This window comes from Solanum tuberosum, unplaced genomic scaffold, assembly GCF_000226075.1.
Source record: "Solanum tuberosum cultivar DM 1-3 516 R44 unplaced genomic scaffold, SolTub_3.0 scf00104, whole genome shotgun sequence".
In the NCBI taxonomy this organism is placed as follows: domain Eukaryota; kingdom Viridiplantae; phylum Streptophyta; class Magnoliopsida; order Solanales; family Solanaceae; genus Solanum; species Solanum tuberosum.
The window spans coordinates 60,281-72,806 of record NW_006239030.1 but is presented as its reverse complement, the minus strand read 5'-3'; the positions used below and the strand labels follow the sequence as shown (position 1 = coordinate 72,806).

The 12,526-nt window shown below is 36.6% G+C and overlaps 1 protein-coding gene across 1 annotated transcript in view; it reads left to right on the top strand.

Annotated features, from left to right (window-relative positions):
• Positions 1 to 12,526, top strand: part of LOC102584946 (protein translocase subunit SECA1, chloroplastic) — an 18,254-nt gene that overhangs the window by 2,954 nt on the left and 2,774 nt on the right. The window contains exons 3-18 of the mRNA XM_006349080.2: positions 672 to 878; positions 3,797 to 3,900; positions 4,021 to 4,200; positions 4,421 to 4,639; positions 5,402 to 5,515; positions 5,633 to 5,746; positions 8,991 to 9,158; positions 9,325 to 9,500; positions 9,794 to 9,860; positions 9,948 to 10,094; positions 10,523 to 10,618; positions 10,924 to 10,992; positions 11,109 to 11,210; positions 11,582 to 11,833; positions 11,927 to 11,994; positions 12,216 to 12,333. Coding sequence (XP_006349142.1) covers positions 672 to 878; positions 3,797 to 3,900; positions 4,021 to 4,200; positions 4,421 to 4,639; positions 5,402 to 5,515; positions 5,633 to 5,746; positions 8,991 to 9,158; positions 9,325 to 9,500; positions 9,794 to 9,860; positions 9,948 to 10,094; positions 10,523 to 10,618; positions 10,924 to 10,992; positions 11,109 to 11,210; positions 11,582 to 11,833; positions 11,927 to 11,994; positions 12,216 to 12,333 — 2,201 coding nt within the window. The remainder of the gene's footprint in view (positions 1 to 671; positions 879 to 3,796; positions 3,901 to 4,020; positions 4,201 to 4,420; positions 4,640 to 5,401; positions 5,516 to 5,632; positions 5,747 to 8,990; positions 9,159 to 9,324; positions 9,501 to 9,793; positions 9,861 to 9,947; positions 10,095 to 10,522; positions 10,619 to 10,923; positions 10,993 to 11,108; positions 11,211 to 11,581; positions 11,834 to 11,926; positions 11,995 to 12,215; positions 12,334 to 12,526) is intronic.

The following is a 12,526-nucleotide window of genomic DNA, read 5'->3' as shown; positions in this document are numbered from 1 at the left end:
TGATAGAAACTGATGTGAAAATGAAACTTTACTGGTTGAATAAAGTGCAAGAATCTTAAACACTGCATTAACCAATAACAATGTCCGTATGGAGTGGACAAATCTCCAGATATAAAGACATAATAATATATTTCCTTTCCTAGAATTCTCCTAAAATACAAATATTTATAGTAAACACAAATAACTCCTAACAGATAGATAGAAACAGTTACTGCTGTAAATAACTGCTGCTGCCTGCTAGTAATAACTTCTACTTTATAACTACTATAGATAATTACTGCTTATATATTTTATCCTACTTAAAACCAAGAAGGTAAGATAGATAAACTAAGATAGATTATCTCCACATGCTGCTCGCCTATATTTTCTTCTAGAGTAAGTCTTTAAAGGAGCATTCGTATCAGTACCACATTTTTGTTTGCACATGATTTGTATCTGTGAAAAAAAAATAAGAACAATAGAGTGTGATTGAGGACATAAGCTCCTATTTTATGTAGTGACTTTCCTCAACTATCTTACTCTCCTTTAATTAGTGATATAAATGGTATTTTCTTGTTCACGGTTTGCTTAGTTCATCATCAATTATATAAGAAACAGTCTCATATAAAATGAAGCAATTATTTAATAATCGTGCAAGTGATACGCCTTTTTTCTTTCTCTTTTTCCTATAGGTGGTATGGTTCTCCATAAGGGAGAAATAGCTGAAATGAGGACTGGTGAAGGAAAGACTCTTGTTGCCATATTACCTGCTTATTTGAATGCGTTGACTGGAAAAGGAGTTCATGTGGTAACAGTCAATGACTACTTGGCACGCCGAGATTGTGAATGGGTTGGTCAAGTTCCCCGTTTTCTAGGGCTAAAAGTTGGCCTCATCCAACGTATGTTTCGGTGTCTTCCTCTATCGTAGATCTTCTTTTAATTATTTTTATCTTAGCATTCTTTATCTTTAAGCTTGCAGCTCTTTCTATCACTTTTTATTTCTATTAGCTACATCGAAGCTGTAAAGTTTCATCCATTTGTGTGTTGAAATCAAATTCATCCATTGATGAGTACATGAGTACTCTCTAGCAGGATCAGTCTAGGTCTCTAAGCACTGAGAAAAGTGTCTTTGTTTACAGAAGCACAGGAAGAACACTAATATCTGAGAATTTGATAAGAATAAGAATGTACACCAGTCGAATGCAAGAAAGCAGGGTAAAATGTCAACCATTTGTGGTTTTAATCCTGATTTATGCATGTTATGGTGGATTTCATGGATTATGTTTGGAGTTAAATGAGGGGTGGAAGTTCAGAAGAAAAAGAAAACATAGAAAGAGAGCAGTGAAGTGGTTCCTTTTGTTCTCGTATAGTACGAAAAGGGAGGAATAGAAGATTGTCCGAAGGAAGACAAGAAAGGTTTTCCAGTAGCAAGAGCACTTCTTTTCCTACCAGAAGGTTGGGATTGTGAATCAATGAGGAAGGAGTGGGGTTTACCATATTTAAACAAAAATGGAAAGGTCGTAGGAACTAAAAAAAAATTGTATAATTTTGGGCCATACACAATAATCCAGCTGACATTGACTAATTGTTTAAAATTCTCTACCTTCTGTATACATTTTGTATACAAGAGATGGATGGCTTGCCAGAGAATAATGTGTTGGAGAGATGAAGACCATATTGGCAGTGCATGGTGAGAGTTGTTGCAAGCTCCTTTGGGCCACACGGTGGAAAGAAGAAGAGAGAGGAAGGAGAAAAAACAATATAAAAAGCTACCCAACCCTCACCACACACTGTCATGGGTTGTTAGGGTGAAATGGTCATCTTGTATGCTAATATCGGGATTATACCCACCCGTTCCCTTAGTATTTAAGTCATCCCACAAATCCACATAGAACAACCCAGTCTGTCATAATCTAGAGTGCTAGCAAGCCGAACATGGATAAACCACTCGATCCTGAGTATAATCCTGTGGATCAAACTATTTTTGTTTGAGAAAGGTAACATTTACTTCTATATATCCATAGGTATACTACATCAAAGTGTAGTTCCCCTCCAAAAATTTATACTTACAACAGCCCTAAGATCTTTTAGTTACAGCCAGTCAATAACATTAGAAACATCTTCAGAATTTCCTATTTCATAGAAAGACATGCTAACGAGACACTCTGACCATTAACTACTCCTGCTATCTCAATTTATGTGAAATTTTTTCCTTTTTAGTCTGTCCCAAAGAGAATGTCACCATTATATAATTAGAAACAACTTAATTTTGAAAATTTCCCCTTTACCCTTAGTAAAATGATTTATAGTCACACAAATGTCTAAGGTTTGTTTTAGACCATAAATTTCAAAAGTCTTACCTTTTTTCTTAAACTTTGTGCATAGTCAAATGGCGTCACATAAATTGGGACGGAGGGAGTATGAAATACAAAATTAACGAGATATCCTTGACGTAAAATTTTAGTAATAAAAACTTGTCCGCTTGCTTTAAAAGATAAAAAAAAGAAAGAGGAAATCTATACTTAAAACCTGCTAATACATACTGTCAAGCATGCATATATCAATAGAAATATGTTATTCTTCACGCTCAAGTGTTATATTTTTGCCTTTAGCAGTATCTCAATTGTCTGAAATTTGGAGTTGAGCGACTCTTTTGTGCTCATATTTTCTGGTAAGATATCAATATTCTTCTTTACATGACAACTATATCTGAGACAAATAAAAAGAAAGGAATAGCTAGTCTAAGGTGTTGTAAATTGTGCTGGTTTTCTGTTATTATGACATATTTTATTGTTTGTAAGCCATATATCTGTCATAACTTTTTATTTCACTTAGTTTTTCTGACATTTAACCTACAATCAGGGACGATAATCAGTTCATACCATGTTCAAAGAAACTGTATATCTTATATATTTTTTATGTTTTAAAATCTAACAGTTGCTCAACAAAATATTCTTTGAGTTAATTTCCAGTTTAAATTCCGCACTAATTTCTCCTTATATTTCTGGGCTAATTTTATTTAACAAAGTCTCTCCATGCTAATTAAGTGATACAGTTTGATGAGGCATGAAATTTAAGGTGGATTTATATATTGGATGAAAGAGAATCTTAAAGTATTACTGGAAATGTTAGTTTTATAGAAATTTGAATATTTATGTGAATCTAAATTCTCAAGACTTTTGAAAGTTGATAAGTAAACTTATAGTAGAATGGTACTCCTACTAAACGTGATTGGGACATTCCAAAATGGAAGCACTGCAGATGAAATGGAGCAGAAGGAGTAGCGTTCCTTTTTGGTTAATCAATATAAGTAAATTATGTTTTTATTTAGTCAAAGAATAAGTGAACTTACCGAAATATTGCATGATTCAATTTTTGTAATGGTGATTATTTGATTCTTTTAGCTTTTGTTCTTCTTTTCCTTTCCTTCCCTCCAGTGTCATTTCCATAAAACTCAAAAGGTTGAATATATTTCACATTTGACACGATGATCACTTTTTTTAAAATCTTATATTATTGTTATTGTCTTTATATTTTTGGGTAGTCCACGTGATTTACTTTTTCTTCTTAAGATTATCAAGAAGTGTAGCAAAACAATATTTTACTTGCAAGGAGTCAAGGGCCATATTTGTCCTTTGTAGTCTCTAGTATCTTGTATTCTTACTAGCTTTGAATGCTGATTTTTTATCGCTGACCTTGGAATGCTAGTTTTTCGATTGCTAACCTTTGAATGCTAATTTGAATTTTGAAGTATCTGTAATGTTCTAGTTTCTGAGCAGGATTTTCAGTAATCTAACTTAATTTTTGATTGGGACAGAGAACATGACAAGTGAACAAAGGAGGGAGAATTACTTGTGTGACATCACTTACGTGACTAATAGCGAGCTGGGTTTTGATTACCTGAGAGATAATCTTGCCACGGAAAGTAAATCTTTTACTTTGTTATAGTTTGATATGTTTTGCTTAACGTTCTATGTGCTCTGAAGTTACCAGGATTTCCCACTTATTACTAGCCAAGTGATTGTGTCGTTTACTCTGCAGAGTGTGGATGAGCTTGTCGTGAGAAATTTCAATTACTGTGTGATTGATGAGGTTGACTCTATTCTGATTGATGAAGCCAGGACTCCCCTAATCATATCTGGACCTGCTGAAAAACCTAGTGATCAGTATTATAAAGCTGCTAAGGTAGCAGCTGCCTTTGAGCGAGATATTCATTATACGGTGAGGATTGAATTCTGCCAGATGATATATCCATTAACCAATAGGATTTCAGCTGTTGCAGGAAATTCTCATTTAGCTAGACATTTGACCAGGGATCTTCCGCTATGACTTTATATTCTTGGTTACTCTCCCGAAACAATAAGTACATACAGGAACATAATATTCTTGTTTGTTGCGATTTGCAAACCAGTTTAATTATATACTCCTACTGCAATTGCAGGTTGACGAGAAGCAAAAAAATGTCTTACTGACAGAGCAGGGTTATGCAGATGCTGAGGAAATTCTGGATGTGAAAGACTTGTATGATCCGCGGCAACAATGGGCATCATATATTTTGAATGCAATAAAAGCCAAAGAACTTTTTCTTAAAGATGTGAATTACATCATTCGCGGGAAGGAGGTTCTTATAGTAGATGAGTTCACTGGCCGAGTCATGCAGGTGACTTAATTTGCTTCAAGTGTTTTAGTTTGACCAAGATAAGTAATTGAAGAAATTAAAAGAAGTTCTATATCTAATTTATAGCATAATGTTTGGGTGCAATTGTGTCATTCCTATTTCGAAAAACATTGATTAAGCTGTTAGATGCAAATTTTATTGAGACCCATCTCCCACTATTCTGGTACATGAGCATGCCATGGTATGTGTAAGAGTGAGCGACAGCGTAACCCTCATCCTCCTTTTTCATGGGATGCATGGTGGGTGGGATGGGGTGGGGAGATGTGCTGATGCAAAATAGAAGATGGCAGCAGTTTGTCTGGTCACTAGCCCAGAAGTTCTTATCCTTTATTTTAACATGAGCTCTACTAATCAATTGCTCATACTGCATGTTTTGTACTTCGGTTGTTTCATGTCATCGCCAATGAATGCTGTCAGATTCATTGCATTGGATTGTATTCTATTTATTAGGTTATTGTTACTTTTTTTTTGAAGTTGCACTACAGTAAAAGGTATGAATCTGCATGTACTGAAGCCACATGATTCTACTTTTGTCTTAACATTGTATGTGAAATTGCCCATCTTAGCACAGATAATTCCCATAACGTAATGTCAGTGTATTGTCAACATCTGTAATACTGTAGGCTTATGTTTTCCTCTAACCTGCATGCGGTGCTCTTCAAAGTCATCTAGCATCTCCTAACTGAAGGCTGGTGATTAGCCTCTTAACGACATACGCATTTACAGTCAATTATATGTTTTCAGGGGAGACGTTGGAGTGATGGACTTCACCAAGCAGTGGAAGCTAAGGAAGGCCTACCCATTCAAAATGAAACTGTAACCTTAGCATCAATTAGCTACCAAAACTTCTTTCTCCAGGTGGGTTCCCTTGGCAGATTTAGTACATCCCCATTCTGTTAAGTTTGTCCTGGGTTTTAACGATATCTGTCATTTTCGGAGCTAAAACTTGTGATATTTGTTTGGATGAGCTTGTAGTTCCCAAAGCTTTGTGGCATGACTGGCACTGCTGCAACAGAAAGTGCAGAATTTGAGAGCATTTACAAACTCAAAGTAACTATGGTGCCTACAAACAAGCCAATGATAAGAAAGGTAAGTCTTATTAAGGCTTCCGCTTTAATGATTTTTCTTCACTTAACGCTTTCTTTCTTATTATGCGAACATGAAACTCTGAGGTAATTAGCTGCAACATGCATCAACTTTCCATGTAAAATATGTCTATGTATCCTAAGTAGGAATATGATGGTAGTAACATAATTGGCACGTTAGAATTATTGCCCTCGCTGTGTGCATGTTGTTGCCTGAAATGTAGCTGCTATGGCAAATAGCTGATGACCTATGCCACAAAGCTGTCCAATTGGCCCTGTGAATAATTGACTGAGCATTGAAAAGTGGTCAATCTATTTGGACTCAGGGCCTGGCCAAAGAATCCAATGGTAATTCGGTGAAACAAGTTTCGAGTCAACACCAGTCATGATATTTCTCGTGATGATGCTGTATGCAATTGAATGACCATATAGGGAATGTATTTTTCAACCAAGTATGTTGAAATGAGGGTGGCTTTCTAATGAGTGCTAGATTGATGGTAATGTGTAAAGGGGAAAAAGAAGGAGATAATGTAAATGTGCTGTTTTATTGAGCTAAAGACAGGGATGGTAGAAGAAACATTGTGGTTTTGAGCTTCCAATGTATAAGAGGCGATAGCAAATAGCTTGTGCATTTCGATGGTGCTGGAGATGATATATAAAGAAAAATTGTGATTTCAAATTGTATTTTTGCTGAGTCTGTGGAATGGTAGTTTTTGTTCTGAACTTAACAGGTTGTGTTGGAAATTTATGTCTTCCTATGCTCCTTAAAATTTCATTATACAATTACCAGGCTGTGCTAGGAATTTGTGTATCCCTATGTTGCTTGAGATACTGAGAAGCGAAACACATTATATGTACTGCTTCAGAGTACCAATAGAGGTGAATTGGGAGGGAGAAAATGACAATATGAATAAGAAAACAGTAGCAATGTCTCGAAGTGTTTTAGTTGCTGGGAAGGACCTCAAAAGGGTTTAGAGCATTTAGACCTAAATTGCGGTAAGTACAAATGAGAGTATTCCAGTTCTTTAAGAACAATGGAGGCTAGCTGCTGATGAAAAATCACTGTAATAGATGGACTACCAATCCATTGAATACACCTTATGGGGTCAGTGTATGGAGAGCTATCAGGAACCTATGGCCAACAGTATTGAGAAAGACTTCTCTTAAGGTGGGAAATGGTAGGAAGGTGTCTTTCTGGAAAGACACTTGGCTGACCTATTTGGCCGACTCATGAGCCATTGCAGCATACATATACAGATCTCCTTATTCTATGCCAGAAAAAAGAGGCATTAGTGGGAGAAGCTTGGTCTTCACAAGAGTGGAATTTGAGCGTCAGAAGATACCTTAATGATTGGGAGGTGAGCAGGGTTGTAGACTTCTACAACACCTTAGCACAATTCAAAGGGACTTTTGAAGCTGAGGACAGTATGTGGTGGCAAGGTGATAGTCAAGGTAAGTTCTTTGTCAAGATAGCATATAGAGAACTCAATATAATTAACAATCAGGAGAATTGTTGGCCTTGGAAAATAATCTGGAAAATTAAAATTCCATACAAAGTGGCCTATTTCTCATGGTTGCTGACTTGCTGGCCAAAGAGGTAGTTCTGACCCAAGACAACCTAGCTAGAAGGGGCCTTCAGCTGTGTTCTAGATGTAACCTATGTGGGGAGCATGCAGAGACTATCGGTCCTCTCTTTCTCCAATGTCCCTGGTCAAGCCAATTGTGGAGAATTTTCATCAATTTGAGGCGTATCAGATGGGTAATGCCAGGAAGGGTTGGCTGGTTTATTAGACAATTGGAGTGTAGAGGGGAATCTGTCTAGTCAACAAGAGAGATGGAAAATTATCTCAGTTTGCATTTGATGGACAATGTGGAAAGAAAGGAACTAGAGATGCTTTGTATACAATGGAGCTCTATGAACTGTCTAGTTTTGTACTACTGTTGGTGTAAACAGGAACTTTTAGAAGATGCTGAGCCTATTTTTGATGTCTTAGATTGCATATAAATCTGAGGCTGCTGCATCTTTTCTTGTTTTTGCCTCACCCTTCTAAATTTTTGGGTGGCTTCACAACTTGTTCAGTCTTCTTTTACAATATGAAAATGTTACCTTCCTCAAAAAATAGAAAATAAAATCCCCAAGAATTTGTTTTAGTGTGAGAAAAAACAGAGTTTTATCTGCACACAGGTATAGTGTATGCTAAATGTCTAGCTTGAAGTGTATTAATTATTCCAAGTAGCTCTATTATGCTAGGGAAAGTTAGTACAACAAGCTTAACAAAATAGGTAAATGAGAGAATTCATAGATGACCCGAAGGTAATGTTAGAGGGGGGAAATTAGGTAGACTGTTAATGTGCAATTAGAACCCATAAGTTTAATGCACATGCAGGTAAAACGAAGGCCACATATCTTGAAATCTATTAACAGATTATTCCAATTAGCTGTTATATCCTAGAAGTACATTATTTTCAACAGATAGGTGTATGGGATAATTGCACCATCTCAACTATACTGGATAGTGGGTATTGGCACTTCTGTTTGCATATATGACAAGTCATTGGAACTTTAGGGTATTATATTTTACTTTTATGGCACAATTTTTGAGCAACTCACCACTTGCTACCTCGAGCAACTCTTCATTTTGTGTTTTTTTCTCAAGATAATATTAAAGACAAGTTTGACATTTAAATATTGTGTTCAATGAGGCGATCAAGCAAACATGTAATGTGCCAACTATGGAATTTTTTAAGGTACAGAAAATCAAGATGAGATGAAAACAAGTGTATGATAATCTTAAGGTGTTTTGCGCTACCAAAGAATTTATTCATCACCAAAGAACTTTAACTTCAAAATATTTGGGGCTTCTGTCTGCTATTGACTTTCCATAGATCATGGTGAGCTTCTATGCTGCGCAAGCTCAGTAGGTTACCTTTTTCTGGGGAGCAGGGGAGTTCTAGCTGAAGATTGATGGAAGCAAGTTGCCCATATTGTCTTGATAGTGGTTAACCAATACTGAGGTTTTTAGTCTGATTCTGTTAGCAACTATTTGGATAGATTTTACAATATGGCTTCTTCTCAATCTTAGTGGAGAAGTCTTTTAATGATTGTGAAGAATAGACATTGAACTGTTAACTTTTTCATGAATGGCATGGATATCAACCTGAAAATGTATGTGCTCTTATCGTTACTAGTCCATATGTGAAATTTTCATCTGTGAATAATATTGGCTTCTTCTTTTCCCTTTTTCCAGGATGATTCCGATGTAGTCTTTCGCGCAACTTCTGGCAAATGGAGAGCAGTTGTTGTAGAGATTTCTAGAATGCATAAGATAGGGAGACCTGTACTGGTTGGTACAACCAGTGTTGAGCAGAGTGATGCACTGTCGGAGCAGTTGCGTGAAGCTGGGATCCCCCATGAGGTGAGCTCTAAAGTTTGAATATGACTTGAAAGCGAGGATTTTGAAAACTATGATTTCCTTTTCATGCTGATTTTTCTTATATTGTTTTAAACATATATTGGGTACTATCAAGTGCCCCAAGTTAGTTATTCTCTAAAGATTTTTTAATAGACATTGTTTGTCCAAGGTTCTGAATGCTAAACCAGAAAATGTGGAACGAGAAGCTGAGATTGTGACACAGAGTGGGCGTCTTGGTGCAGTTACAATTGCAACTAACATGGCAGGTCGTGGTACAGATATAATTCTTGGTGGTAATGCAGAATTCATGGCAAGACTGAAGTTGCGAGAAATATTAATGCCAAGGTTGTTGCTCCATGGATAATTTTTGTTCTTATGAATTGTCAACATATGCACAGTTTAATGCTATTGCATTAGAATTAGAAATCTTTTCTCCCAAGAGGAACATGTTGGTATTCATTATAGCAGTTTGTGGCATATGAAATTGGTGTTGTTCCCTAATTAATTTGTCATTTAGAAAAATTAATAATAGTGTATACTATTATGGATGTAAGCACCGGGCTAATGTGAACTATTTTCTTCAATATGCCATTGCTTCAAAGTATTACAATGTTTAGTGAATAATATGAATGTTGCAGAGTTGTCAGACCAGCTGAAGGAGTTTTCGTCTCTGTAAAGAAACCTCCTCCAAAGAGGACATGGAAGGTTAGTTCAAGTCTGATTTGTAAAGCAACTTCAGAAATATTCTTTAGTTGTGATTACTATGAAATTGATATTCACATAATCATTCAGGTTAGTGAAAGTCTATTTCCATGCACACTATCCAAAGAAAAGACCAAGCTGGCTGAGGAAGCTGTAGAAGTTGCTGTCAAAATGTGGGGTCCGAGATCGTTGACAGAACTAGAAGCAGAGGAACGATTGTCTTATTCTTGTGAAAAGGTGAAGTTAAAATAAGAATTTATTATACTGTCATTATCTCTGTCTTGACAAGGAGAAAAAAAATTGGAGTAGATATATATGGCATGGACTGGAGATATAGCCTGTTGGTATTCTAAACTTTAAAACAAGCAGAGTGATTCTTATGTCCAATGGGGATAGCTAGCCCATAGCAAGTTGTGCCTTACAGAGGAAAATCCTACATGAAAATGGAAATCATTAATAAGCTGAGATTGTAGCATATTAATTATTCCAAGCTCTTCAAAATCCAACTTGATAAAACACCTTCCTAATATTTCAAACTACAAAAATACGTTCTTACATTTTCCTTCTACTGTTTGGAGAGATACAATGACTCAAGCATATTTGCCAAAACAAATAAGTAGAATCTATTGTTTTAGATTACTCAAAACAGATAATTTATGTCACAGGGTCCTGTTCAAGATGAAGTAATTGCAAAGCTACGCAGTACTTTTCTAGAAATTGTCGGAGAATATAAAGTCTACACTGAGGAAGAGAAAAAGGAGGTAGTTTAGTGATCTTTTAAATTATCTTGGGTATTCCTCTTTCATTTCGAACTATATGTATACTTCTGAAATTTCCATTTCATATATTACCGGCATGAACCTCTCTTTGTTTCGCTGCTTAAATGTACTGAACATACATATGATTCTGTGGCGCATAACTTCTACCTCACTCCAGTATAAAAGAATCGCTTTTCTTTAAAAAGTAGCTCTGGCCTTCAGTTCGATTCATTTATACCCTAGAAAGTGTCTTCTCCTTTTCCCTTTGATTGGATAGTCTTCCGATTTATTTATTTTGACGTGCAAAGGTTATTTCGTCTGGTGGGCTCCATGTGATCGGGACTGAACGACATGAGTCGCGGCGAATTGACAATCAGGTACTATTTTGACATTGCTATTGCAGTACTTTGGTGCAAAACCAATTAGTGCCTTTTCATCCCATTGTCCATACCATTCCATTGAAGATTTGATTGTAATATTTATATGCACGAAGCTGCGTGGTCGAAGTGGTAGACAAGGAGATCCTGGAAGTTCCCGCTTCTTCCTTAGTCTTGAAGACAACATATTCCGTATATTTGGTGGGGATCGGATTCAGGTAACTTATTATGTGCTCCATATATTATGTTTTTTTCTTTTAACGGTGGCGGGTCCAGCTTGCACTCACCTGTCTATTAATTCCACGGAGTACTTGCTACCTCCCACCCATATAGATACCATATAATTTTGTCCACCAAGGTTTGGACAGATGGAAAGCAATCACCTATTGTTTTTACGTTGGGATTTGAACCTGTGACCATTGACCACTTCATGGTTCTTCATGTGAGACATTATTATGTTTATGATGTCCACCAAGGTTTGGACAGATGGAAAGCAATCACCTACTGTTTCTACGTTGGGATTTGAACCTGTGATTTTGACCACTTTGTGGTTCTTCATGTAAGACATTATTATGTTTATGACATCCAGGGGATGATGAGAGCATTTAGAGTGGAGGACTTACCAATTGAATCAAAGATGTTGACAAAAGCACTCGATGAAGCTCAACGGAAAGTAGAAAATTACTTTTTTGACATCAGGAAGCAATTATTTGAATACGATGAGGTATTGAATAGCCAAAGAGACCGGATATACACCGAGAGAAGAAGGGCCCTAGAAGCGGATGACCTCCAAGCTCTCCTTATTGAATATGCTGAATTAACAATGAATGACATCTTGCAGGTACATAAATTTATTAATTTCCAAACTCGAAAAGTTAGTTCTTTTGCATATGAATTTGTTACAACTGTTTTCTTTTCTGTTTGAATGTAACAGGCAAATATTGGTTCTGATGCTCCAAAAGAAAGCTGGGATCTTGAGAAGCTTATTTCAAAGCTGCAACAGTAATGATCTCGTGACGACTCTTTACTGTGTCTTTTTTTCATGAATTCATGCATTTTTCGGTATTTGTGAATCAAAGGAAAGGTTTTGGTATTTAAAGAGTGCTGTAACCAGTTGCGAGCTTCATGTTCTCATAGTTCTTCTCACCTATCCTCCATTTCACCCATATTCTGAATAGTACTGTTATATTACGATTCTACTCTGAGCTACTTGACCTTCACAGGTATTGCTATCTGCTGAATGATTTGACACCTGATTTGTTGGCGGCTAATGGTTCTACTTATGAGGAATTGCAGCAATATCTTCAGCTACGTGGACGTGAAGCATATCTCCAGAAGAGGGTCAGTTTTCTTTGGTTATACTTCCAATTTCCTAAATTTCCTTGCAGCTCTTACTTCCACTTAGGTTGAGTGTCTTGCAAGATGAACCCACCCAAGCATTTAAAACGAAAAGGTTGGTTGGAAGAGATGGAGTAATGCCTACTGGGCATTGACAGAGTAGGGGGGGGGGGGGGGGGGGGGAACGGGGGGGGGG